Source organism: Syngnathoides biaculeatus, chromosome 10, assembly GCF_019802595.1.
Source record: "Syngnathoides biaculeatus isolate LvHL_M chromosome 10, ASM1980259v1, whole genome shotgun sequence".
NCBI lineage: Eukaryota > Metazoa > Chordata > Actinopteri > Syngnathiformes > Syngnathidae > Syngnathoides > Syngnathoides biaculeatus.
The window spans coordinates 7,262,113-7,289,709 of NC_084649.1; the positions used below are offsets into that span (position 1 = coordinate 7,262,113).

Sequence of the window (27,597 nt, forward strand, 5' to 3'; positions counted from 1 at the left end):
ATATAAATACACAGGCTAATCAGCCCGCATGAGGCGCAGGTGTGCGCCTCCCAATCAGCGCAACCGCGCGGGCACCCGCACAGCCCGGGCTGGAGCGGCAGGATCATGACAGTACGCCCCTTCAAAGGAACGTCTGGGAGCCGTGCCTAAACGAAAGAAACAGATAATAATTAACACAGGCAGGGGTGGGCGCAAGGGGGATCCGGAGGAGGGCATGCCCCCCCCCCCGAACCCCAGTCTGGTGGCCATCCAGGCCACCAAACGCAAGGCGTCTGGGTGGACAGGTCAGGAGGACGACCCGAACGCCAAGCACCAGGGTCCCCACGGAGCGATTCGGGCGGACGACCTCTGTGAGGAACCAAACGGCGAAGCAGGAACCAGACCGAGGCAGGCAACTGCTCCGGATGAGAACCTCCCACGCCTTGGTTGCGAGATGACCAGGGACTGGTCGCCACCGAGGCTTGGTCACCAACGAGGCCAGGTCCTGAAGCGGCTGGGAGCCCTCAGGAGCAAAGAGGATGATTAAGAGAAGGACCAGAGCCATGACCGCCACCATAACAGCCATCCCGAAGTCTCTCCAGCTCCGGGGTGGCTCCACAGAACTCCCCAGCTCCTGTCACTGTCGAGACAAGGGCGTGGGACGGCCGCGGACCGGTCGCTGCTGGTACTCCTGGACAGGAACATGAGAAGGCGGCGCCAGTTCCACCTCCTGGACAGGAACATATGGACGCCGTCGGAGCAGGAACAGGGGACGACCGCGGCCGGTCACCGACGAAGCAGGAACGGGGAGCGACCGCCGACCAGTCGCCACTGGTACTCCAGGGCACGGACGAGAAGTGGCTGTGGAGACGTCGCCACCTCCTGGACAGCAACGTGAGGCGGCATCGGGTCGGTCCCCACTGCCACGTGAGCTTGCAGTGCATTTGTTGAAACAGCAACGTGGGCGTGGCGCAGTGACGAATCCGTTTCCAGGGCGACGTGAACGAGAGTCGGCAGAGAGTCAGTCGAAACTGACATGTGGGCGTGTCTCGGGAGCAGGTCAGTTCCAACTGCCGCGTGAGCTCTGCTCGGAACAGCCAAAACCTCGACATGGGAATGGCGAGGAGGCGGGTCAGTTTCCACAGCTACGTGCGCTTGGCGAGGGGGCGGGTCTGTTTCCAGGGCGATGTGAACGAGATTAGGCAGAGAGTCAGTCGAAACTGACACGTGGGCGTGTCTCGGGAGCGGGTCAGCTCCAACTGCCACGTGAACCTGCGTCAGCGGCGAGTCCGTTGCAGTTGTGATGTCAGCGTAGCTCGGCTGGTACGCCAATCCTTGCCGGACCTGGGCCGTGAGAGCCACCAATTCAGCGCTCTGCCACTCTATCTCCGCCCGCATTTCGGATCGGATCGCGATTTGGCAGCTCCTCCTCCCTCTGGACTGGAAGTTTCGCCACCAGCTTCGGGTCTGGCGGTTTCACCGTTACCGGCGAGGAGTGGGAGGGCGAAGACAGAGTTTTTGTTGCCGCGCTGCGCGAGGTACAAGGGAGCGCCCGACCTGGACATCTCCTCTGGCCGCCACACGGAGGTCCCGGGTAGATGGCCAAGCGGGTTCCCTCAAACGGATTGGTGTACTTGTACCCACCGGGAGAAGACGCTCGGGTGCTGGAAACGTGGGAGGTGAAACAAACTGACTGGGATGAAAGATCGGACGAGCAGATTCATAATCAAATCATCGGAGTCGTACTCAGGCAGCCGGTCATACAAATCAAGGTCCTCCTCATATTCCGAAAAGTCAGAGTCTAGAAGAATATGAGGAGCCGGACGGGTCGTGGTCGGGACGTATTCATACCTCGCTGGCGGAGCCTAAGACACGGAAGCGGAGGACGTCAAAGAGCCTACCCGGATCGGACAGGCTTGGTCCTCCGACAGACGGTCTACCTTGCGTCGGTCCCGGCGTCTTTCCTGCTGGGTCCTGTGTTGGCCAGTTCGTTCTGTCCCGCCCCATCGGAACGGGAGTAGGACCCAAATGCAGGACTCGGACGATGCAAGGTAGTTCGGGGAGAAACGTTTATTATTCCGAGGTCGGGGATCGAGCAGGCAGTCAGGTGCAGCAGCGGTAGTTGGGACGTCGGGCGAAGAGAGCAGGTGAGCGGGCAGGCAGGAGTCGGTACACAGGAGAACGATCAAAGCAGTCAGGCTTACAAGGTTGGTCGGAGAACAGGCGAAGGTCGGTACACACGGGTTGTCGATCAGGGATACCGGAGCACTCGAACGGGACATGAAGCTCAACGAACTGGCGCCGACCAGTCGTCATCGGGGACATATAAATACACAGGCTAATCAGCCCGCATGAGGCGCAGGTGTGCGCTTCCCAATCAGCGCAACCACGCGGGCACCCGCACAGCCCGGGCTGGAGCGGCAGGATCATGACAGTCGTCTTTTTTTTTCAATCATAGTTAATGAATGCGTGTTTGTGTAAAACCAGGGGCCATTTATTTAAATGCTGGTATTTGTATTGAATACCATCTGAATACATCGATGGATTTCGGCAAAGGTTAACATGTAGCCGAATACGCTTCCACGTTCACGATCCATCTGCCCGTTGAGAACAGATCCAGCAACAAAATATTTGCATGCGTCCAGACATTTATACGCTTTGATACTTATCCGTGTAAATTTTAACGATTTACTCACCAGATACATGTGTAGATCCAGAAGAGAATTAACAGTCCAATTTCATATCGAAAACATCAACTTCGGCATTAAATATGGGTCCTCTATCCCAAGTGTCTCTAATTTTTCCACGTACCTTCGTTTATTATCACCTTCTAAATGTTTAACGGTATTGGACAAAACTCTGGGCATCATGCTACAAGACATTTTTGTTTCGTCTCAACGGCCTTAGCCCTGAACAATGCTTTGTTTGACCGGCAGTATGGCCAGTCACATGATTTTGGTGATGTAGGTGCAGATGTCTATATCAGCTCGACAAGCATGCAATTCCTTTGGGACTAAACCAAGCTACAGAAAAGTCAATTCATTGGCCAGTCCCTCAATAATCATATTAACTATGTTGAGATTTCCACGAGTCGATTTCAATTGACTTGTTTTACTTGCTACTAATTATCTGCTTTTGAAGCAATGGACATCGCATAACATATTTTCAACTGGCATGAATTCAAACATTGAAACTGTGACTGTAGAGAAAAAAAGGCTACAATTGTCATTTGAGTCATTCAACAGTTTTCAATAGCTCTGCCTTTGTGAAATCACATGAGTTTGCCTGCTAGTGGTGCAATCAGCGGTTTCGACACGTGGAAGGATGTGTGATGAAAAAAGGTGTATAGAAATCCGTCTGGTCCACTGTTGAGGACCTCTGGTATAAAATCCCACCATGAACAAATGTGAGATGCTTTTATGCTGTGTACTCATTTTCCATCATCTCAATTATCCACGATCAATAGATGCTCCGTTTCATTCATCCGGTGACATTTGTGTTTATTTGCAATTCTCTTTTACAGAAAATCGATTGAAATAACTTGCCTACGAACTGATAGTTTGAATAGGTAAGTAATTAGAGAAATTCATCTAATCTGCCAGTGAAAGAGTCACCAAAGGTCATGATAGTCACAAAATGAGTGCTAGGCGCTCAACCATTGTTCAATCGTAGTTTCAGTGTGACAAACACACCAAAGGGCAACTTAGATTCTCCAATTAATGCATGTTTTTGGGATGTGGGAGGAAACCGGAGTGCCCAGAGTAAACCCACACAGCCACGAGGAGAACATGCAAACTCCACACAGGCGGGGCCAGGATTTTAACCCCGGTCCTCAGAACTGTGAGCCTAACACTCCAACCAGTTGCCGCACCGTGCCACCATCATAGTTTTTTTTTCTAGTGCATTAAAAACAATAATATTTCTTACCGTTTTATTGTATTTTTATGCACTTTAATGATAATAGACCACTTGTAACCTTGGTGTTTTTTTTTGTGGGAAGAAAATTGTTGAACTTTTAAAACATTGGTAATTATGATGTTTTGGAAATTCAAAGCCTTGAGGCTGACAATAAAACAGACTCTTTATTGAGTGGGAATTACAAAACATCGAAAAAGCAGTGATGCTTTGTGACTCTGGCGCACTTTGTGATATGTGGTTGGCCTTACCTCAGTCCCAGTGCACAGCCTTGGCCTGTTGTCATTATGCAACAGCGTTAACAAATGTCTCTTTATCTGAGGGCAGACAAGCACGCTCTACTATCCCTCCTCTGGCTTTGTGGATATTGTTTTGATTGGATAGATTTTCTAAAAACAAACGTAGCGTGACAGCAAGATGCAAGGGAACATCTCAGATGGGAAGTTTCATTGAATACTCTATGAAGATGTGAATGTGAGTTTGTCTATATGTACATTGTAATTGGCCGGCGCCCAGTTCAGTGTGTACCCCTGCATCGTCTCATTCAAAGTCAGCTGGGATAGACCTCCGCACTCCGAAGACACTAATGAGCTCTATAGAAAACGGATACATGGATGCCTATAATGGGAATTGCATTATTCACTTTATTACCAAAATCCATCTGTTTTGACTCACATGAACAGGGATGTAAAACTATGTAAATTGTCAGAAGTGAATTGTTGGCAAATTATTATCCATCCATCCATTTTGTACCACTTATCCGAGGTTGGGTCGCGGGGGCACTAGCTTTAGCGGGGACACCAAACCTTCCCTCTTCCCAGCCACTACATCCAACTCTTCCGGGGGGGATTTAGGGGTGTTCCCAGGCCACCCGAGAGACGTAATCCCTCTAGCGTGTCCTGGGCTATCCCCGAGGTCTCCGACCAGTGGGACGTGCCTGGAACAACTCATCAGGGAGATGTCCAGATGCCCCAGCCACCTCATCCGCCTCCTCTCAATATGGAGGAGCAGCGGCTCTACTCTTGAGCTCCTCTCAGATGACCAAGCCTCTTGATGGTGCACTGCTTCCCCCTCCTGAGATGCCAGCTGGAGGACCAGAATTTCCTTGAATCCACCTGGAAGTCTATTTGCCTCAGCAACCACCAAAGTCGCATTTTGCTTGGCCATCCGGTACCTTTCAGCAGCCTCACGAGTCCCGCAGCCCAAAAAGGCCCAATAGGACTCCTCCTCCTTCGGCTTAACGGCATCCCTCACTGTTGGTATTATTATTGTTAGTTATTGTTACACGTTTGCGTAAGTCACGTTAACCCATGACGTTTTGGTGTCATAGCAAAGAATCAGTCGTCTCGTTGGAAGGGCCAGGGCGCCATCTAGTGGATTTCTAACATAATTGTCCTTCGTCTGCCGGGTGGTATTCATCCGTTTCACACCGCGGGAAATTCGTGCATCAAATTGGGCATGTAAAAGTTATTCAGTGGATGGCCTTGTGCTTTGAAGAACTGATGTGGCGATCTGAATTAGATGAAGGAAAAATTAAGTGGAAGCTCGTTTGTTCTTGTCAGGACAACAAGGGTGTCGCAAGCAAGAGATCACGAGTGCATTTGCTGCCATGTGCTTGACGTAAGGTTTCCGGTCAGATAGGTCTCATTTCAGGGAACATAAGAACATAAGAAATGATTTGATTAATGACAAAGAGGAGCAATGGAGAGGTTAAAGTATTAGATATAGAAAGAAGTTTCCGGAATCTGTTGCTAACTTGAGTCATTTGTGAAATACAGCGTGTATGGGAGATGTCGCGACTTAATTACAGGTAATATACAATCCCATGAAGAGAAAAGGAGCCGTTCGTGCCGAAACCCGGGATCGAACCAGGGACCTTTAGATCTTCAGTCTAACGCTCTCCCAACTGAGCTATTTCGGCGTGGACAAGCTCCCTTACATACTCTATACGTCTGAAAACATACCGACCCCATAGTTCCATTCAGTGTTTGGGTCATTTGCACAATTAGCTGTAATCCAACAAGGACCTAAACAACAAAATTCAGTCCCGTAGCTACCTGTGTAGACTTTGCATGTTCTCCCCCTGTCTTTGTGGGTTTTCTCCAGGCAATCCGGTTTCCTTCCACATCCCAAAAACATCCATCCACTTTCTTTGCCGCTTATCCTCACTAGGGTTTCGGGGAGTGCTGGAGCCTATCCCAGCTGTCATTGGGCAGGAGGTGGGGTACAATCGCAGGGCGCATTGAGACAAACAGTCACACTCACAATCACACCTAGGGGCAATTTAGAGTTTCCAATTAATGTTGCATTAATGGCGAGCAGTCACGGCAGCCTTTGTGGGCATGCTGACGCGGAAGCAGTCCGATGTGCACATCGACACATTTAGCACCCCTGTCATATGTATGCGGATCTTTTGTTAAAATATAAGAGACGGATTACGTGGTCCACCCCAAACTATTATTTTTCTTAGTAGCTGTATACACACCTTCCTGTCATTTGGAACCCACAAAGCTCTCGTCCTTTGTACCCGTGCAATCCATTTTTTACGAGAACCGGGTCGCTTGCAAACTTATGAAGGGTAAATTCATCCTGCCGAGTGTTCAAGCAATGTCCAGCAATGCAACGAGGCGGCATTTTGGCTAACACGAAAGAACAACGAGCTACCTTGCCGGAGGTAAAACTAACAGAAAAAAACAAGTCCACTTGAGGGTGGTCCTGCCTTGTACATCACTTCCTGCTTCTTCTCGAAAACAAATAACTTGAGAGGGTTTTCATGGCGGGAGTTACAAAAAGCTGTACACGTCAAAATTACGTTTTGTGGTGAAAAAACAGATGGGTCCAAGTCGGCTGCCGTTTTTTCATTCATAACATACTAAAAATCATGCATTGCATGACAGTGGCCCTTTAAATAAAGGGGATGAATCAGCGCTTCTACTTTTACTTTTTTGTTTTGAGCACAGGTGCCCAACCAGTGTTTCTCCTAAAGAGTGTGAGTGCTTTTCCCACATCTATCGCTTAGGACAAGAGTTATACTGTCAACTATTCTAACTTTACCAGAACACGTAATTGCATTAGAAACGCAACCCTCCCCGCTGCTCATCTCGGATGGAAGAAGTCCACACGGTCGATGGTTCAAAGCTAAGGCCGCCAGCCGATTCTGCGCGTCAGGCGGGGTGAAACGAGGAAGTGTTTTCAGGCCACTATGGGGGACAGCGCCCTCAATAGGCGCGGCGACACCGCGCCACAAACCCAATTTCAAAGCCGTAAAATGTAAGATAAACGCGCGTTTGTATGATTCCTATTTTGTGCATGAAATAATGTCATTTCTGTCTGTGTAGTGTTGCTCGGGCTGCTTTTTGGGTGGAGGAATGCGTGTGTGTGGATGTGTCACGGCCGGAGAAGTGACGTGTGTTTAGCGGCTGCTGTGGTGACGTGTCTCTACTGCTCGCTCTTTTCTCAGGCAGCCGCTGGATGGATCCGCACTGATTCCGAGGAACGCGATAACTCGTAGCACTAACTCAACGGGAGTCGGCTCAAGGATACCATGGGAAGTACGTGTGGATCCTTGCAATTTTAACTAAATGTTCACGGTCGCGTTTGTGTGTACAATTCATCCCGTCTTTTTTGTGGTCAGCAGCGGTAAAAGCTGAGGAGGATCGTCGGCATGCTAACCTTGGCTCTGTAGTGGCAAGTTGAGCTAGCTTACGCGAGCTAATTGCGAAGTTTTTAATCACATATAGACGTTAAGTCTTGAGCAAGTTCAAAATCGGGTCGCTATCCGGATAGTTGGGCTAGTATCCGACGTTAGGCTTTGCTGAGTTTGAATCTTTTGCCCATCATGTTTATGATTGAATGCTACTTAGGGTTAACCTAACCCTCTTGCAACAATACAATTGGATTCAATATGACTTTGGTTTTCTCGCCTTATATTTTGAAAGTAGTTTTTTTTCACGGGCTAACGGAGTTGTGTAGTGACAAAATTCAATGTCTCTCAAAGTCGATATAGGTGTGTGTGGTAGCTGGACAATACCACGTAAGCTGTTGAGGACCAGTGAGCGATGCATTTGTCGAGTTGTTAACTATGTTGGTCGTTGTTTATTTTTATTTTTGAGCATTTAGCATTCATTGTCTACTCAGACAGCAATAAAAAAAAGACAACCTCAACTGCCAAAGCATTTGCTTGTTGAACAGGGTGTCACGTTTAGTTTGTGTGGCAGCCGCTGGTTTAGTGATGACGTAGCACGCAAGGAAGGTCAAACTGTATACGTTCATATTGAGCACAGACGCCGCTGTGGTTTTCTTAACATAACTCAATTTTTTAATTTCATCTTATTTTTTGCAGTTAAGTTTTTGGAGGTCATCAAGCCGTTCTGTGCGGTTCTACCAGAAATTCAGAAACCAGAAAGAAAGGTAAGCCCATCGTAGATGTTCGGGCTTGTCACTGTCAAAATATGTTTAGAATCAATTTGTCCATCTCCAAGCTATTTTAATATTTAACTAAAATTGAATAAACAACAAGCTTTATCACACAAGATGGAGTGAAGTACCCACCAACCTTTGTTGAAGCTGAGAGCTACTACCGATTAATCCAAAGGGATATTAGTTTGATAGAATTCTCTGAGGCTGCCTCGGGGTCAACTACATCACGTTAGTTACACTACAACTTCAAATAACCATGATATTTTCAATAGATTAAACAGTATTTTTTTTCCTACATTGATGATACGACTCACTCAATGGTTTGGTCTGTAATATGTCAGGAAAGAGGGAAAACTGTTGATGGTTTTGCAAAGTAAAGGCAGATGTATGCAAATGTTTCAATTTGATCAAACAAATGTGATATGGGATGAGAATTTTCCGCCGATCGGCAGATTTCCGACTTTTTCAGACCAAAATGACCATTCTCGAGATAAGCGCAAATCCGTTGAGAAAATTTCAGGGGGGTTAGGGGTAGGGTATCGTGCGTCTGTCTCTCGGTGGTGGGCTCCGAGCTGCAAGTTCAGCTTAATGCTAGTATATGCCGTTCTAACTTACTCGGTGGCGTAAATATTTGCATTTTGCGAACATAAACATTCAAACTTGTTTGCGGCAGATTACTCGATTGGATAACAGAGTTATACAGTATAACGATCCAATCGTGTTTGTGGTTAATCGAGTTTCACCATTGCCATGTACATGTGTTCTCGGTTCTCAGAAATCGCAGTGTAACTTGTTTGTTAGCCAAGTAATGGCGCGTGGGACTTAGATAGCGCAAACTGAGCGACGGTGTGTTCAAAGTTTTACGATGACAAAAGTGTTGGAAAAAAAGGATGAAGATCAAGTGAGGGCAATTGACAAGGATGCTGGAATCAAAAACTGTTTCAGACGAGCATGGCTTGAAAAAAGTGTAACGGTCCAGATAGGACCGAAAACGGTATCAACATGTCTAACCGAACACATACAAAAAGTGGACATTCCCGGCAAAGTGCTGTGCACTCTTTGTTACCCCCCCTCATCGACAGACATTTTCAGTGTTTTTCTCATCCCTGTATGTCTGATTTCATGGGCAGTACAAAAATCTGAATATACTGTTTGGTGGTTGAAATCTTAGGAACTGGGCCATTTTAGGTTAAAAGAGTTTGTCCAAATTATTCATTAATAAGATAAATGTCTATTATTTGTTGCACCTCTAATACATATGTTACATGCAATATTATGTGCATTTATGACTACTGAGTATTTATTGTTGTATTTACCTCACAGATTCAGTTTAGAGAAAAAGTACTATGGACAGCCATTACACTCTTCATCTTCCTGGTGTGTTGCCAAGTGAGTGCTTTCTGTAATCTCTAAAGTAATGTGAATTTCCTCTTTGTGTTATTTATGACTCGCGTATATATTTTTGACCGTTCAATTAGATTCCTCTCTTTGGCATCATGTCATCAGATTCGGCAGATCCCTTCTACTGGATGAGAGTCATTCTGGCTTCCAACAGAGGTGCGAGCACTAAATATGTAATTTGACTTCCATCAACGAGCAGCACAGTCATTTGGTGTTCAGTTCAGCTGCTTCGCACATCTGATGTTTTCGGTTCAATCCCAGCTCCAGCCTTGCTTTTCTCTTGAATACTGTAACTTCCTCCGAGATTCTAAAACCTTGCATTCTAAGTCAACAAAGACAAACATTTTTACAAGATGTGAATGGTTGTTACTTGTTTGTAAATATGTGCCTTGCGTTTGGCTGGCGACCAGTCCAGTGTGTGCTTCGTCCCTCAGCCAGTAATAGCCACAATGAGCTCACCACAACCCAAATGAGAACAAGCACTTTAGAAAATGGCTGAACTTTGTCATCCATTTAAGACCAACTTGTTCGCTTATTATCATTTGTGACATAATCTCATTATCACGTGAGGTGGGGTCAAAGACTGTCTGTGTGAAGGCTGAATGCATAGCCCACTCTCCTCATGCTGAACTTATTTGTGTCTTTAGGTACTCTGATGGAGTTAGGTATCTCCCCCATCGTCACCTCTGGCCTCATCATGCAGCTGCTTGCTGGAGCCAAGATCATTGAGGTTGGAGACACTCCCAAGGATCGCGCTCTCTTCAACGGCGCTCAGAAATGTAAGTCTCTTTCATGAGCTATTGTTAGCACTGAGGCCTTGATGCAGCTATATTTATAGTCACTATACAGTTATAATTAATCTTGTGTATTGTTGCAGTGTTTGGAATGATAATCACCATCGGGCAGGCGATCGTGTACGTCATGACCGGCATGTATGGTGACCCTTCGGAGATGGGTGCTGGAATATGTTTACTCATCATCATCCAGGTGAAAATGAACAATAATCTCCGGTTCCACAACTCTCTGCTTATGCCAGAAACATTTTACAAATGCTCAGTAGGGTACGCCTTTCCTTTTGGTCCTTTGACAAACGTAAAGGAAAAGGAGGAAAGGTTTAAACGGGGGTTTTCTGCTTCAATGTGACACATTTAGAACAGGGTCACCAAACTTTTTGAACCTGAACGCTACTACTTAGCTACTAATTAATGCAATGTGACTACTGTTTTAAAATGCATTGATAGAATAACAAATTTGCTGAAATGACCTTTAATGGTATGTTATTATTAAGTAATGATAATTTACTGATTGTAATAGGTTTCACACACAATTCAGTCACAATTCAAAATAATTTAACAAGTTGGGCAACAGATACTGTAGCTATTATTATGCAAGTGTTTAATGGGGAACTAAACTATCACCATCATAAGACCTTTAGCAATTGTAATGATGGTTTAAGCAAAAACTAAATTCTATCTTTGCTGTAAAAAAATGGGTTACTGCAGCTCCAAGATGAAGGTAAATGTTTCTGCACATATTTTGTAAAATTCCTAGCTCTCACACACACAAGAAAAGTTAATCACTGTAACAAGATACAACAGCACAAGTTTGACCTCAAGTAAGAATTCTTATGTTGATACTTCAGTCTTACTACTTTGAATGTGTATCTTTTTACCACTTCTCACGTTCTCTTTACACCCTTTGTTGAGGCTGCTGCTTGGAATAAGTTTGAGGGGAAAAAAATAACACTTCAGTAGTTACATCATATTAGCTTTGGATCAACATTTGCATTTACCAACGCCGTCTTTGTTTTTTTTTTCAGCTTTTCGTTGCCGGTCTGATTGTTCTGCTGCTTGATGAGCTGCTGCAGAAAGGATACGGTCTGGGCTCTGGTATCTCTCTATTCATAGCCACCAACATTTGCGAGACCATCGTCTGGAAGGCCTTCAGCCCTACCACCGTCAACACTGGAAGAGGTTTGTCTCCTGTTGCCACACACACTGACCGGATGTCAAATGCAGGCACTGTACCGTGATGCATCCCCTTGGTTTTTCAGGAACTGAATTTGAGGGTGCCATTATTGCACTCTTTCATCTGTTGGCCACTCGCACAGACAAAGTGCGCGCCCTGCGAGAAGCCTTCTACAGGCAAAACCTGCCCAACCTCATGAACCTCATTGCCACAGTCTTTGTGTTCGCTGTCGTTATATACTTCCAGGTGAGCATAGACAGTGGGATTGTTCTACAGTTTCGCTTGCTACTATTACAAGTCCACTAGAATTCAAATTGTTACATACTGTATACTAAAAAAAAAAAAAAAAAACACAAGTTGGAGCTATTAATGTAAACTGTGTAACACACTTGGAAGTTACCGGGGCATCAATAATTATGTAGTGTTTTTTTTTGGGGTAATATTAAATGTCTTTATTTTAATGAAAGGGCCAGATACCGTATGTACAACATTAATACACATTTTTAACCTTTTTATTTATTTAATTTTTTTTTTTGCATTTGTACTTCTGCTTTGGCTATCAATATTACAGTGCTGTATTTAGGTTAAAGGTTCAGACATACTTCTGACAACAGTTCATTCCAATGGATGATGATTGACCATCCATCGATTTTTACATACCGCTTGTCCTCACTAGGGTCACAGGCGTACTGGAGCCTATCCCAGCTGACTCGGTGAGAGGGGGGGTACATCCTGAACTGGTTGCAAGCCAATCACAGGGCACATACCAACAAACAATCATTTGCAGTCACATTCACACCCATGGGCAATTTAGTTTTATCAATTACCCTACCTCATATTTTTTTGGAATGTGGGAGGAACCCAGAGAAAACTCAGAGCAGATACGGGGAGGAGATGCAACCTCCACACAGGCGAGGGCTGATTTGAACCTGGCACCAGCAGACCACTGCACTGCCCACTGGTGGATTAATTTAGGATAGGATGAATAAAAATGGCAAGGGTCCGTTCCAGGGTTCAATTGATGCAATATCTAAAAAAAACACAACATTCATTAACTTAACATGTAATTTTAAAGTGCGGGTGACATCCCTATAAACATTCTAAAATAGATATTGCAATGGAAAATACATATAACAGTATTCACTTCAATGTCTATACGAAAAAAAAAAAGTGAGCGGAGAGCGCGTCATCCATGCACAAAGTTGCGCAATTGAGTGTCCCTCGACATCCAAGTGGTCGCCAGTCGCGTCATCTGTCCTTGACGTCATCGTCACTTCCGCCGTTGAAAACGCGCAGTGCCTGCTACTATGGAAGCCGAATAACAGAGATATTCGGATTTTCCCACGCCCCTTCTCACACGGAAGCTCTTTTCGAAAAGGACAATACCACACAACCGAGTGAAGTTACCGGGGCAATATTACACTGTCTCTCGCCCTCAGGGCAATATTACACTATTGTTTCGAGCCATATTCAGAAGATATGCAATCACGGCTAAACCGCATCCCGTCCGATCCACTTCCGCGCGGAGATGAGCCATCGCGGCTCATCGCAGCCGGCCGGTGTGGCTTATGACGGAGCCGAGCGGTGCTGCTTTGTGTTCACAGTCGAGCCGGCGCGCTTCATGCTCGAACACGACTGAGTAACGCATTCTCGGCTGGGTTCTTCAGAGCCGCCCCGTCGCAAAGCCCGACGCGCAGCCTTCGCGGAAGATGTGACCGCCGAACGCGGTGTCTCAGCCGGTGTGGCTGAATTTCGGCCCGCCGTGCTATATAAGGAGGGGGTGGAGCCGAGCTATGTTGCAGGCTGAGTGAGACATTGCTGACTGGGCGACGCACACATCAACACATTTCATACGCGGATCTTTTCCTATGTTATGTGAGAGTGATTACGTGGTCCGCCCCAAACTATTTTTTTTTTTTTAGTAGCTGTATACACACCTACTTGTTATTTGGAACCCACGAAGCTCTCGCCCTTTGCACCCGTGCAATCGATTTTTCACAACGAACAGTGTCTCTTTCAAACTTATGAAGGGTAATTCTATTCTCCCGAGTGTTGAAGCAATGTCCAGCAATGCAATGAGCCGGCATTTTGGCTAACACGAAGGAACAACGAGCTATCTTCGCGCAGGTAAAACTAAAGGAAACAAACGAGTCCACGAGGGGGCGCCACTGTCCTTTCCTTCCCATGTCACTTCCTGCTTCTTCTCGCAACAAATTCCTGAGAGGATTTTCATGGCGGGAGTTTCAAAAAGCTGTATACGTCAAAATCATGTTTTGTGGTGGAAAAAACACATGGGACCATATTGGCTGTGGGTTTTTCATTAATAATATACCAAAAATCATCCGTTTGACGACACTTGAGCTTCCACTTACAATAATCATAGAAGAGAAAAGAAAAACTATAAATCTGATCTGAGTCTTGAGTATATCCATTAGCATATCTTTATTCTATTCAGGACCTAAGCCATGTGATTTAAATACCAGTAGCAGAACTTCAAAGTCTATTCTAAAACAGACTGGAGTTCAGTGTAGAGAGTGTAAAAGTGGAGTAATATGTTCCCACCATCTTTGTTCGGGTCAGAACCCAAGCTGCATTATTCTAAATGAGTCCAGTCACGAGACTATTATAATAGTCAAGTCTCCTTGAGATAAATAGCATGGATTAGCTTCTCCTCATTTGCTTGACACAAGCAAGCCCTCACTCTGTATATGTTCTTCAAATAATAAAGGTCAATTTTAGTGATTAATTTTGATATGACTGTTGAAAGTCAGGGTGAACTCTTATCAGCATACGAATGTATAATGTTATTGAACATTTAACATCTTCCTGACCTAAACAGGGCTTCAGGGTGGACCTCCCCATCAAGTCAGCACGCTATCGCGGTCAATACAACACCTACCCCATCAAACTGTTCTACACCTCCAACATCCCCATCATCCTGCAGTCGGCCTTGGTCTCGAATCTTTACGTTATCTCCCAAATGCTGTCAACGCGGTTCAGTGGAAACTTCTTGGTGAACCTACTTGGAACGTGGTCTGTAAGTGGAAAAATGATCTTCAAACATCTTTGGTGCGCAGTCCATTTGGATAGATCTGCATTTAATTTGATTTTGTCTTTTTATTCATGTAGGACACATCGACTGGTGGACCAGCTCGGGCCTACCCAGTGGGTGGGCTCTGCTACTACCTGTCTCCTCCAGAGTCCTTTGGTTCTGTTTTGGATGATCCGGTTCACGCTGTAATATACATTGTCTTCATGCTCGGCTCTTGTGCCTTCTTCTCCAAGACCTGGATTGAAGTGTCGGGATCCTCTGCCAAAGATGTATGTTTGGTGTGCATGAGTGGACTTGATGTTTTATTGAGGACTTGGTTTTAATTTGTTTCTTCTTTTTTGGTATATGTCAGGTGGCAAAGCAACTTAAAGAGCAGCAGATGGTGATGAGGGGACACAGAGAGACTTCAATGGTGCATGAGCTGAACAGGTACAGATAGGCTGGAGATATTGGTGCTTTTATCCATGATAATATGGTTCATCGTTTGCACCCCTCTTTTCTTGCAAATTTCTGTTTTTTTATGGTTTTACAGTAGAGTAGCTCACATTCTGGACAAAGCCCCACTGCGAATGGTGGGGAAAATGATTAACTGATGCAGATTTCAAAATGTTTATAATTGTCTCTGTCATGCTGTGCCACTTTTACAAAGTTCCTTAGCTTTAGGAGCCATTCTGTGCGATTTTAGGGTGTTTGAGAGAGAACAAAAGCAGGGGAAAAGCAAGTTTTTCAGCAAATAAAGGAGGATAGGATCGCCACCAAAATTTGATGACTGAGAATTTGCAAGTAGCAAATGGGTGGAGAACATTGTACACTTACTGTAATGCCCTCACATGTAGGAAAGGAGAGCCGCATTTTCCAGTGAACTTCTTGGAAGTTTTATTGAATGCTGGGAGAACAGTAAAACACAAAGTCAATGAGTATGTAGGACCTCTTCTAGGCTACAACTCACTACACACAGAGTCTCCACCACCACACCAGGCACCATTTGTTTTACACATACTACAATGTGAACCATTTCAGGTGTAAATGTTGTGCTGGTTTTTTTTTTTTCTTTTCAAATAAAATTACAATGTGCTAAATTGTTACATAAGTTTAAAGGCAGAGACTTTCATGGGCGGCACCAAAAAAAGACTTGAAGTAGAAGTATATTGTATTGTGTTGGTGATTGTGCAGCTATTCCTGGAAGGTTCCATTGACCCAGTTGAAAGCATGTGGGAGAGGGACAGCATTTTTTTAATGTTAACAGATGGTGTCGACAGTATATCACAAATTGAAACCAATTGCTGGTGCTTCTGGACCTTACATTTGGTTTGTTTCCCATTTGCAGGTACATCCCCACTGCTGCTGCCTTTGGTGGCCTTTGTATAGGAGGTCTATCTGTAATGGCTGACTTCCTAGGAGCCATTGGTTCTGGCACAGGAATCCTCTTGGCTGTGACCATCATCTATCAGTACTTTGAGATCTTTGTGAAAGAGCAGAGCGAAGTGGGAAGCATGGGAGCGCTGCTCTTCTAGAAAATGCCACGTCGACGACATACAGCATACACACAGAGCCTCCAAACCGTGTCAATCTTTTGTGTTCCATCTTCCTTTTTTCAGCAATTTGCACAATCTGTTCATTTTGCATCTGGGATAGATCGTTTTACACCTTTTGTCTCTCTGGTGCTGTCTAGAGAGCTATTTTATTTTCTCCCTGCTTTGAGCTTATTATTGTCTCCAACCATTTCTTCTGCTCTTAACCATCCATGGTGGGTTGCCTGACTTCCCACTGACTGTTTCATCAGCTGAAGAGTCCCTCAACACGTGTGTGGGGCTGTCTTTGACTCACCTGGGGCGTTTTTCACTGAGAACACTATGACAAAATTTCAAACATTGGGATATGCAAAAGAATGCCATGTCACCAGTCATACTGGAGTTTTCTTGGGGATTTGATAGCTGGATGTGAAGAGTATGAACAAAATGTACTTTAGCTTGGCAAGGTGCCTACATTTACCTTTATGTTTATATTCTCCATGATGGACGGTTCATATTCGCTCTAGTCTTATGTAGGACCCAATATGTTTGTCCTATATCTGGCTGGAAGAGGAAAGTGATAGTCTGCACTGTCTTGCTCTTTAATTCCCAGACTGAATTGCTGCACAAAACTGCCCGGGTGGTCAGTAAGAGGGTGGGTTTGATATGGACGCAAAGGGGGTTTCATTTTGGTTTTTACTCTTATGTAACAGACATAATTGTGTTATTAAAAAAATGTTTTTCCAACAAATTGAAATTGTCTTTTTATTTTTTTTCCTAGAGCAGGTCATGCTTTTCTTTTAGTCCAAATTTTCAGCAGCTGTAAGTGAAGTCGTGTTCCTAGCAAATGTTATTTTTCAAAAATCACTTTGTCAAGGTCTCAAGACTTAGTACAAAAATAATAAAAAGCAATTTTGCTGTTAGCCAAATTCTTGATTTTGAACACCAACTGGGCATACTTCCTTGTAACACTAAAGGTCTCTGAAGTCTCCAGTTGAAGGAAGACATCTAAAAAAAAATAATAAATAAGGCTTGGCATATCCATGGATTTTGATCATATATGTACTGGTACCAGAATTCTTACTAATCATTTGAAGAACGCAACAAGCCAAATTGGTTAAGAGTAGTAGTACTGAGATACCCTGTGGCGCGATGCACATTTTCACTGATATTACCGGAGTCACTGGGGGTTTTGTCCAGTTTTGTATTTGGTGTCTTCAGGAAAATAACAATGAAATCAGTGAAGCATTTAAATTATTTCTCTATAAGAAGCCTTTTACTTGATTATTTCCAGATCACATTTTGTTAAAGCACTTTTAGCCAAAATTAGAAACTAAATCTTTTTTATAATTGACGATTTCTCACATAATGTAACACAATCAAGTTCCAACAAATAGTAAAATAAAGCAACATGTTCCTGATGATGTAAATAATTGTGTAAACAAAAAAATGTAGAAGCAGTTTTTTTTTAAATATAGCATACTGAATTATAAAGCAATAGACTAATATATTATTTCCAGATCAAACTTTATTAAAGTGCTTTTGGCCCAAATTAAAAATACAAATACTTCAAATCATTGACAGTTTCACACATAATGTAATGCATGATCCAGTTCCGACAATTACAGTAAAATAAAGTAAAAATACGTTCGAGATGACGTTATTTGTATATAAACAAAAATATGGAAGCAGTTTTTAAAATAGAGTAGAGCATACAGAATAATATATGCAGTATAAATATTGTGTACACCACAAAATAGTAAAAATAATAAAATAAAATCTCAGGCGAAAAAATTGATTTAAATAAAAAGAAAATCTGTTATGGGAACCTAAATTTAAAGTTTTGAGAACTTTCAGTTGCAACTTTAATGCGGACAACCCATGTGACGTCATCCAGATGCGCCGCAGTCAGTGGAGATCAGGTGACAGGTCACAGTAACTCAGTTGAGCACTGTGGCAGCAGCACAGGCGAGCCGGGTCGATTGTCAGATGAAATTCACCTTAAATTTCTTTCAGGCTGGCTGTCTTTCATCTCAGTAGGCGGGGTAGGACGGACGCAAAGAGCGGCAGATATGTCTTACTGCAGGCAAGAAGGTATGACCACAGACAGTTCATTCAAATGAGCGCGTGGGGTGGCAATGTCACCGTTGTCCTGCCATGCTAAGCTAACTTTATACGACCACCACCTCAATCATCACTGACTGACTGACTGGGTTAAGTATAGTGTTTGTGTTTTCTTTATACCAGAATTATTATATATATTTTTTGACGTTGTGCTTCCAGGTAAAGATCGTATTATCTTTGTGACCAAGGAGGACCACGAAGCCCCCAGCAATGCCGAGTTGATTGCAGATGATCCGCATGATCCTTACGAAGAGCAAGGTTTGTGGTTTAATATCGACAGACTTCCTGACCCGCTCGGTCAAATCTCGTGTTGTAGCCGATCTTTATATTTATAAATAGTGTAGTCCATCAATTCACGTGCCGTTCAAGTTACACATACAATCGAACTGTTGAGAATTACCAAACATACGAAAGAGCCCGTATGTGCAGACGCAAAGATCTTTATCCACATTAGTGATAGGCATGGTTTTGCGTTGCATGATCGGGACATTGGGATATACGGGTATATTGTTTTTCATCTCAAGAAAAAAAAATGCTCAGTAGAGCACAAATATGTCAATATTTGTGTGATGTCTACCTATGTTTGAATGCACTGTAGCATTGAGCATGAATTCAGTCAGTCATGAAGCCAAAACTATTTTTCATGACCAGTTGTTATTAGCACATTCCTGGCACTATTCACGTTTTTAATCAGTTGATTTTGTCCCTATGTATTTCTAAATTTGAGTGCATGACTTAAAGCAAAACACATGTACATGTGAACTTTGTCCCTTCAATAATGGCGTTGGTTTCACCCTACCCTCCAAGTGTAATCTGTTCCAAATTTTGTTCATCATATTCTGGAGGGATACAGTAGATACAGGTGTGTCATTGTTTCTCTTGTCCTCATTAATAGTTATCATGCTCAAAAATAGTGAGATAGAACTCTGGGATGCTTCGTGTGTGTGGTTTGATGGGTTAGAATTTACTGGAACACAGGTGCTAATCTTATTACCATGTCTAACTAGGTCCTTCTGCTGGTCAGTTATTAACAGTACAGTTGATTGTCTGCATATCAATACCGCAATCTTGGACAGGACATTGCCGTATGACTATTGCTCATGTATACATTGTGATGACAATGATTAAATGATTAACTGTGCAGCCCTAGCTTGATTTCAATAAGAAGATAACTAATTCTGTTTTGTTTTTTTTCTTCTCAATTTCACTGTCATGATGCATAATCAAATTGTGCCAGTAAGAGGGGGAAAAAAAAAGTCTGACTCTTTAAACACAAAATGTAAATCCTCCCTAAGACGGTGGTGTTTGTATTTGTGTGTCTGTAGGCCTCATCCTGCCCAATGGTGACATCAATTGGAACTGCCCATGCCTCGGAGGCATGGCCAGCGGACCTTGTGGCTCTCAGTTCAAGGAAGCATTTTCATGCTTCCACTACAGTAAAGAGGAAGTAAAGGGCTCTGAGTGCATTGACCACTTCCGTAACATGCAGGAGTGTATGCAGAGGTACCCTGAGCTCTATCCTCAGGAGGAAGACAAAGAAAGCTCCAATCAGCCACAGGAGAAGTCTGCTTCTGACTCAACTGAGGGCCATTCTTTATCACCCCAAACAGACCCTGTTCCAGTAAGTTCACCTACAGAAAATCAAACTGCCACCTAAGAGATGCTGTCATTCTGCAGGCTCTGAGATCTGTGTTTGAAAGCACTGTATTGCAAAGAGTTATGCCCTCTCATCGTGAAAATCAATAAAGAAGGCCTGCATTGTGGTGACTTTCATGGGTGCCGGCAAAAACAGACTTGAAGCAGAAAAGTTTACGGTATTGTCTTGGTGATTATGTGCAACAATTCCTGGGAGGTTCCATGGACCTGGTCAATGGAAAAATAAACACATATTCCCATGAGAAAAAAAAATGTCACGAGCATTTCCATTCCCAAACGTTCTGTATGACCTTACTTATGGAAATTGTGTTCAAATACTCATTCTTTTGCTGACAACCTGCACAATAAAACACACGGAACAACTGCTGTACTGCCTTAGATGTCATTTTATGGACAATACAAGTATGATTGTATTTGTCAAACATACAGGTGTATTTCTCCCAGGAGATAAATGAATCTAAATGTTTTAATCAACATTTCTAAGCCCTTTTCTGATTTGTGTGTTCATGTTAGACCTGATCCTTCACAGCTATCTACCTTACTTTGTTGCTGCTGAGTCCCAAGCAGAAAAAATTAATGAAATTATCAAACTAGGTCAATTTGCTGCACCCCCCCCCCCCACCTGCATGTGAGTGCTAAGTGTACCTTCACCCTTGAGTTTTTATGTATAACATCCAAAATCTCAATGATTCTCCAAGTGTGGTACTTATCCCTTTGTGGTGTGGAAAAGAATCCCTGTGCAAGTTCACTGCATCTTTTTAATACATTCTCCCATATGAAGGTACAGTGTTAATGTTCGAACTGTGCAAAATGTTACAGAGACTTACAGTAATATTTTCATGACTGTACTGTATTTTAATGTATCATGATGGTGGCGTTTGGATTGCTCACATTTTTTTGGGTGGCGGGTTGGGGGCTAGTATGTGCTATAAAATGCTTCAGAGCAACTACAACATCTTGAAAGTTTTCATTTAGCTTAGCTTTTATCTACACACACAACCCAGTCTCAAATTCATTTGTTTGTCTGTGTTCCCTTTGGCACTGATACTGAATTCCGTTAATGGTGACCAGCACAATAATGCCATGGAACTTTTAAAAACATGGTTGTGAGTAAAGTTGGTGAGAAATATAACAGCTACCTTTAAACAGAAAACTGAACAGATGCACTGACATGCGACCCATAAAATATCAACCATCAACTGTCGTTGAAAAAATAATGTAATAAAGTCCAGACATTTACACATTCAATTATGACTGACAATCAAACTTTACTGAATTTATCTGTAAGGGCAATTTCGTCTACTTCCCTTATGACTGGATCAGACTACATGAAAAATGTGTTCTTTCCCGATTCCACTATGCTTGACTACTGCCATAAATTCTTGGTCAGACAGTGTCAACAATACGAGACGTATTCTGATACCATTGTATCGTGTCATATGCGAGTAGTGGGCTCTAATTTGTCAAATCAAATACTGCAGAGGCTGGACCAGAAAACATTTCGCCGGTCAATGTGGACAGATTCACATTAATCATGGCAACAATATATCATGGCTAGCACCAGTGTATTATTGTATGGGGAAAAAAAGGAAACTCACCAGTGCTTGGGAGTGGGTCGTCCATTCAAGAAGTATGTACACACTTTTAAAACACTACGGCTCGCAAGCTGGCAACGTTATGTAGCTTAGCAAACTACGTAGTGCCAGCACTGAAAATAACTGCTTTGCATTGCCACAGTAGTATTAACCTATCTTTTGACCATCAACTTTAATATTTTGTGGGTTTCTGCTAGTGTCGCTACTTGTGACCAGTAATTTTCAGTCTCTCCTTTGCTTACTTCCTGAATTGAATTCTTGAATGTTTTGGAGACTGTTCGTCTTAGACATCCTCTTCTTCGGCTGTCTGTAATGAGAAGGCCCAATCTGGCGGTCCAGGGGACCACCACACTCTGTATTGTGACCAGCAAACGGCCTGTGCTGGATTCTTCTGGGCCTCCCAGCAGGTACTCCATACCTGTGGACAAAACATTGTACTGTAAATTGCACATTTGAAAACACTGCGCTGTAAATCCATATTTGCCTGGGTTTAGGATGGTGCACCCACGGCTAGTCCAGGACACGCTGATGGTCTCTGAGCTCAGCGCAATTAGATCCGATCGTAGGACCTCGCGGACTTTGACCTGCACCTCTGCATGGCTGCCCTTGTCATGAGCTGACATCACACTCTCCTTAATCACTGTCAGGGTAGTGACCATTCCACAGTAAGTACTGCATGCAGTCTAATTTACATTAGTCAGAACAGAGATATGAATGCATTAAGGAATACTTGTAGTTTCTTACCATAGTCATGTTTAATCTTGCAGAGGTCAGACATACTTATTAGCTTTTTCTCCTTACAGATGCACTTTCCTATACACTCACAACCCCCACACACATACTCACACAATCACACACAGATGGTTTTAAATATAGAGTATTTAGTAGAATTTGGACGGGTAAGCCCTGATCAGGCTTCATTGGCCAAAAATGAATCCTTTCTTTTCTGCTCCTGTCGTCGCACAGAGGGGACCATTTGACTAGTCAACGATGTAGGCTGCAATTTCAGGTCTGAATGACGACAGGCGTGTTTTCCTGACATCTTTGGTCATGGAGTCCTTTGAAGGCATCGTACTTGACCACCGGAAGAGCGTCTCAGGACCCCCGATGGATCCCCTACAGTTTGCCAACCAAGGAAACAAGTCTGTGGATGATGCAGTCTACATGGGACTTAATAGCGTGGGGAACTACACAAGGATCGTGTTTGTGGACTGTCGCTCTGCGTTCAACACCATCATCCCAGAACTCCTCTACAAGCTTCTCCAGCTCAGCATCTTTCTTGGCATCTGCCAAAGGATTTACAGCTTCCTGACGGGCAGGACACAGCAAGTGAGGCTGGTGGACACCATCTCATCAACACGCATCACTAATACTGGAGAGCCCAAGGATGGATTCGCTGTCCACTACTATTCTCTCTATATACAATGGATGCAGCCAGCTGCTGAACTCCTGAAGTTTCCAGATGACTCCACACTCATCTTTCATCAAAGATGGTTACAAGTCTGTGAATTGACAGGAGGTGGAGCAGCTGCAGCTGTGGTGCGGCCGACACATTCTGGAGCTGAACACGCTCCAGACCGTCAAGATGATTGTGGACTTCAGGAGACATCGTTAGCCACAGCTGCGTTTCACGATGTCCAGCTGCTCTGTGTCAACTGTCAAGACCTTCACATTGAGGACTTGCACACTGTCAGAACTAAGACAAGGCCATGCAAAATTCTGTTGAACCCTCTATGTTATGGTTACCACCTCTTCCAGGTGCTTCTCTCAGGTTGGCACTATCCAACAATCCCAACTAAAGCCAGCAGACATTCCAACAGCCTCTTCCCTCTTGCCGTTAACTTCTCAAACAATTCCACTGTAACATGCTGCCAATCTTGTGTTGAGCATGTTGTGACGTCTCTGTTATGGCAAGTATACATTATTCATGCACTCACCTTCGTAGTTTAACCACTCTGCACTACTTGCATATCCATTTTTAATCAATACTGGCCACTCATGTGCTTGACAACTATCCGCACTGTTTGACAATGTTCCAGATTATTTCTCTCTCTCTCTTTCTCCAGATGTATATCTTAAATTTGATACCTGTATTAATTGAAATGCTTTGATGTTGAAGCCATAAGAAGTAAAAATGCACAAATAGATGAACTGTTGACAGTTTTTGAAGATTTTTTTTTTTTTTATGCCCAGTTTTGAGCAATAACACCAAGTGCTTCTGAACTCAAAATTTCTTTCCTCTTGTGAGGACAATTGGAAATTGTGCTTGGCAGAGCTTACTGATGACTATTTCCGGTGTTCTGGAATTACATGGGAATCAAACCGGACCCTAATCGTCAGTTCATGTTCCACGCTGCTCCTCCTGCATGCTTTGGTCACCATGTTGTCGTTTGGTCAAATTCGATCTCCCGCTAAGTAGCGCGGATGACACAAGCTGGCTAGTATCGGGATTGAAATGGGGGTCTATTGCAATGGATGATATTTCTACCCAGCCCTCATTTATTGGCATTCCAGAGGTAGAAAGACTTGGAGGGAAATTAAAATTGACTTGTGGCAACTATGATTGCAAGAGGTTTGTTCTTCTTAGCTCTTTATATTTGTAACATGTTGAAAATTTGACTAAATGTGCCGTTCATGTAAATGAATAAGGAAAACTTTATTTTCAAGGCAGTCCAGGTATTGTTTATTCTTGAAATAAGTTTTTTTTTAGGCTCAGTTGTGCCAGGCATTGTTGTATGACAAAAATCAAGTTCTGTAAATTTGTGCATACCTGAGGAGTGTAACACAGAGACAGCCTGCACTTTTGGCCACTGTGCCCCTTCATCCATGACAAATTGAGAATCCAAAGTAGGGATTTTTCCACCACTGGGTATGTTGAACAACTTATTTATATTGCTGCAAGAGTCAAACCGGAAGTCAACATGAATTTGCATTTCATCATCTCAGTGATGTGTAAATTACTTTGATCAAGGTCTATAGCTCACCTGTCCAGACACTGCCCAGTGGTGGGATTACAGCTATTGGGCCAGGCGCAGGCTTTGCAGCCCTTGGCTCCGAAGCCCCAATAGCCAGGCATACAATGAGTGCAGCTTGTGCCCCCAACACCAGCTTGACACTTGCACTGTTCACTCCGATGATGGCAACAGGTTCCCTCGTCTCCAGGATGTGGAGACCGGGAGCCTTGGGGGTCACACCAGCAGCCTGAAAGAGAAAGTTACACACAATTGTACGGGCACGGTTATGGTACTTTCCCATCAGAAAGTCGCTGGCAAACTACACAACATCATTGACTTTGACTTCCTAACGCTGGCAAGTGTGAGGGAAGTTGATGGGCAGAGTCGGGTGACGGCGGAAGCCTCGACGACAGCGTTGGCACCTGTGCCCAAAGGTGTTGTGCCTACAGCTATCACAGACCCCGCCGCTCTGGCCTCCAGTGGAGAGCCATGCTCGCTGGGAGAAGTGGCAGCTGTCTGCATGGTCGTGACACTCGCTCTCTGATTCCAGTTGGAGAGATGAGGGAAAGTCAAAGTGAGATGGAGAACATGACCCTGAGTATTAATGGAGACCCCCACCCACACACATGCACAAAAATCAGATTTTTAAACAAACAGATGCTGATTCCTGTTCATCTGAATGTTTGTAAAGGAATGTCTATGTAAAATGAATAAGCTAGAGTACATTAATATTAAAATATTTAATTCATTGTGTAATTCATTACATTCGAATGATTCACAATTTTTTTACAAATGTTCCAGATAAAATTAAATATTTTTTTATTTTAAAAGTCAGATCAGTCAATTAATTATTTAATTCGATAAATGAACTACAACAATTAAGTCAATGCATTTTAATTAACCAATTTTAGAAAACAAAGTACATGAATAGAACAGACATGACTTCATACAATTTTTGCCCACCCCACAAAGCAACCATAGTAGTTGTTATTATTATATTGAATCAGTTCTCGGATTGACTTTCTAGTCCTCTTCCCACTAGTGGTAACATACTTTGGCATGGATTTGTGTGTCCGGTGCTCCCGTTGGCAGGCCTCCAGGGACGGTCGTTGTAGAGTGGCGTGCACTTCTCGCAGTGGTCGCCTGCACTGTGGTGAGGACACACGCACCGACCAGACACCTACAAGGCACATCTGGAGCTTTTCAGTTATGACCTCATCCCAAACACCTTCGGTCTAGAAACATACATGTATACACTCCATCCATGCAATTCAAGACAAAAGTTGCATCAATAGTTTTGCTTGGATTTTCAAATATAGGAATACTGCAATTGACATCTGTCTCTGAATATCCAGCTATCCATTTCCTTTCACTGCTTATCCTCACAAGGGGCGCAGGACCACTGGATCCTATCCCAGTTTTCTTCAGGTGGGAGGCAGGATAGACCCCGAACTAGTTGCCTGGGAGTCTTTGAATGTGTTTTTTGGGGAAAAAAAAAAACCACTCACCATGTTACCATCCTGCTGTGCGTCTTGGCTGCTGTGCCGTGCCTCACAAATCTCAGCATGTCCGTGGCAGAGGAACGTACGTCCCTTGTGCCAGCAAATTATAAAGAGCATAAGGTCCTATTAGTGAGGTGGGTGTAGGCTGTGTTTGTCCCTTTGAGATCTGCTGAAAGGGAGGACAAGTCTGAGCTTTGAACAGTCTGATACGCAGGTTGGTGAGAGTCAGGTGGACAAGAGCCTCGGGACCGTAGGGGTCCAATAAATTTGGATTGTTCGGGTGAAGTATCCGTAATATCACCTAGGAACGCATGAGTCATAATATGAAGGCCAGTGTGTTGTTGAAACAAATAGACTATCATGACATTGCTTACCTCCCCACCACTGCAAGGTGTTGCGCTGCTGTAACGGGATGTACACAAAGATCCAGGCTGATTAAAATCATCAGGCATACCAAACCCCATGCTACAGTTGTGTGCAAAGACCTTAAGAACCTCCCAGGACTTCCCAAAGTCTGTCAATCACTCAACGGCCATGGCAGCAGGAAAAAACCACATGGGACATACAGAACTGTGTTTCCAGGTCCAGACGGATCTCGTCCTGCTTCCCCTGCATGGTGGCCTCCGCAGTGGATTCCCACCAGATATTCGGATGCAAGAAAGGATCATCAGTCATATGACTAGGTGGGTGCCGACATGGGATGTGGTCATGGGAAGTGTTCCCCCAGCCCCTTGAGAGGGTGATAAGAGCTCTGCTTGTACCCAAGTTCATAATGGGTGGACTGCAGGCGTGGTCTGCACATCTGGAAACTGAAGCAGAAGTACAGTCAGTGATTTTTCTGATGCTTTATGATTAACCTTTAGAAAGGAAAGTCACACCCAGGAAACAATAGCTAAAGGTAACTCTTCAAGAATTCATTTGGTTCTTCTTAGTTGATGTGACATACAATCCCTACCTTTCACCAAACAGACTCCCAGATTACCTTTCATAACGAGAGTCAAGGCAGCAATTTATTATCTTTAGCGAATACGTAACAATAGACAAAAATGTCACCAGTAACCGCAGAACCTTTCTTTTCAAAACTTTTGGCAGTGAAGCCTCCTCACCCTCAGAGCAGTTTTTTGAATTTACTTGGCTTTATTGTGTATTTCAGTCTCAACTAATCCAAATGTTCCCCATTGACGAGAATTTACCTTTTCCTCTCAGTTAATTATCAAATTGTTACACCAAAGTGTTCTATTCATGTCGGCAAAGTTCAAATAAATCCTGTGCAGCGGATATACTTTTCAGATTTTGTAATACTAATTGATTACGTAATTTAAAAAAAATCATACTGTTTTATGATATTTTCACCATAAAATATGCAAAAACTACCTAAAAGAATAATGTAATCCAAAGTATTTTTCAGTTATCTTAACACCTATTCACTGGGTATCATTATATTTATTTTATTCATTGAATGGTCAATGTGCTGCAGCAAAATACAATGAAATAACATGCACTGCATTATGAATACATGAA

The 27,597-nt window shown here is 43.7% G+C and overlaps 3 protein-coding genes and 1 non-coding gene across 4 annotated transcripts; 2 read left to right on the forward strand and 2 right to left on the reverse strand.

Moving 5' to 3' along the window:
- Positions 1-5,742: 5,742 nt before the first annotated feature.
- On the reverse strand, positions 5,743-5,815 carry trnaf-gaa (transfer RNA phenylalanine (anticodon GAA)). The gene has a single exon. It is a non-coding gene; the product is annotated as a tRNA-Phe (tRNA).
- A 1,324-nt stretch (positions 5,816-7,139) lies between these two features.
- LOC133508048 (protein transport protein Sec61 subunit alpha-like 1) lies at positions 7,140-16,996 on the forward strand. Its single transcript, XM_061833751.1, has 13 exons — positions 7,140-7,164; positions 7,355-7,445; positions 8,237-8,304; positions 9,637-9,702; positions 9,792-9,870; positions 10,362-10,493; positions 10,592-10,701; positions 11,534-11,687; positions 11,768-11,928; positions 14,522-14,719; positions 14,812-15,003; positions 15,087-15,163; positions 16,062-16,996. Exons 2-13 carry the CDS (start codon positions 7,439-7,441, stop codon positions 16,246-16,248), a joined length of 1,431 nt encoding a protein of 476 aa, XP_061689735.1. The 5' UTR covers positions 7,140-7,164; positions 7,355-7,438; the 3' UTR covers positions 16,249-16,996.
- A 1,133-nt stretch (positions 16,997-18,129) lies between these two features.
- Positions 18,130-20,391, forward strand: chchd4a (coiled-coil-helix-coiled-coil-helix domain containing 4a). Its single transcript, XM_061833754.1, has 3 exons — positions 18,130-18,339; positions 18,529-18,627; positions 19,695-20,391. Exons 1-3 carry the CDS (start codon positions 18,318-18,320, stop codon positions 20,024-20,026), a joined length of 453 nt encoding a protein of 150 aa, XP_061689738.1. The 5' UTR covers positions 18,130-18,317; the 3' UTR covers positions 20,027-20,391.
- On the reverse strand, positions 20,202-26,459 carry LOC133508050 (netrin-4-like). The gene is made up of 7 exons (XM_061833753.1): positions 26,451-26,459; positions 25,628-25,754; positions 24,997-25,114; positions 24,605-24,821; positions 24,391-24,515; positions 22,105-22,260; positions 20,202-22,038 (listed from the first exon to the last, which is right to left on the reverse strand). The coding sequence occupies exons 3-7, from the start codon at positions 25,094-25,096 to the stop codon at positions 21,773-21,775; spliced, it is 864 nt and encodes a 287-aa protein (XP_061689737.1). The 5' UTR covers positions 25,097-25,114; positions 25,628-25,754; positions 26,451-26,459; the 3' UTR covers positions 20,202-21,772.
- Between the last annotated feature and the right edge of the window lie 1,138 nt (positions 26,460-27,597).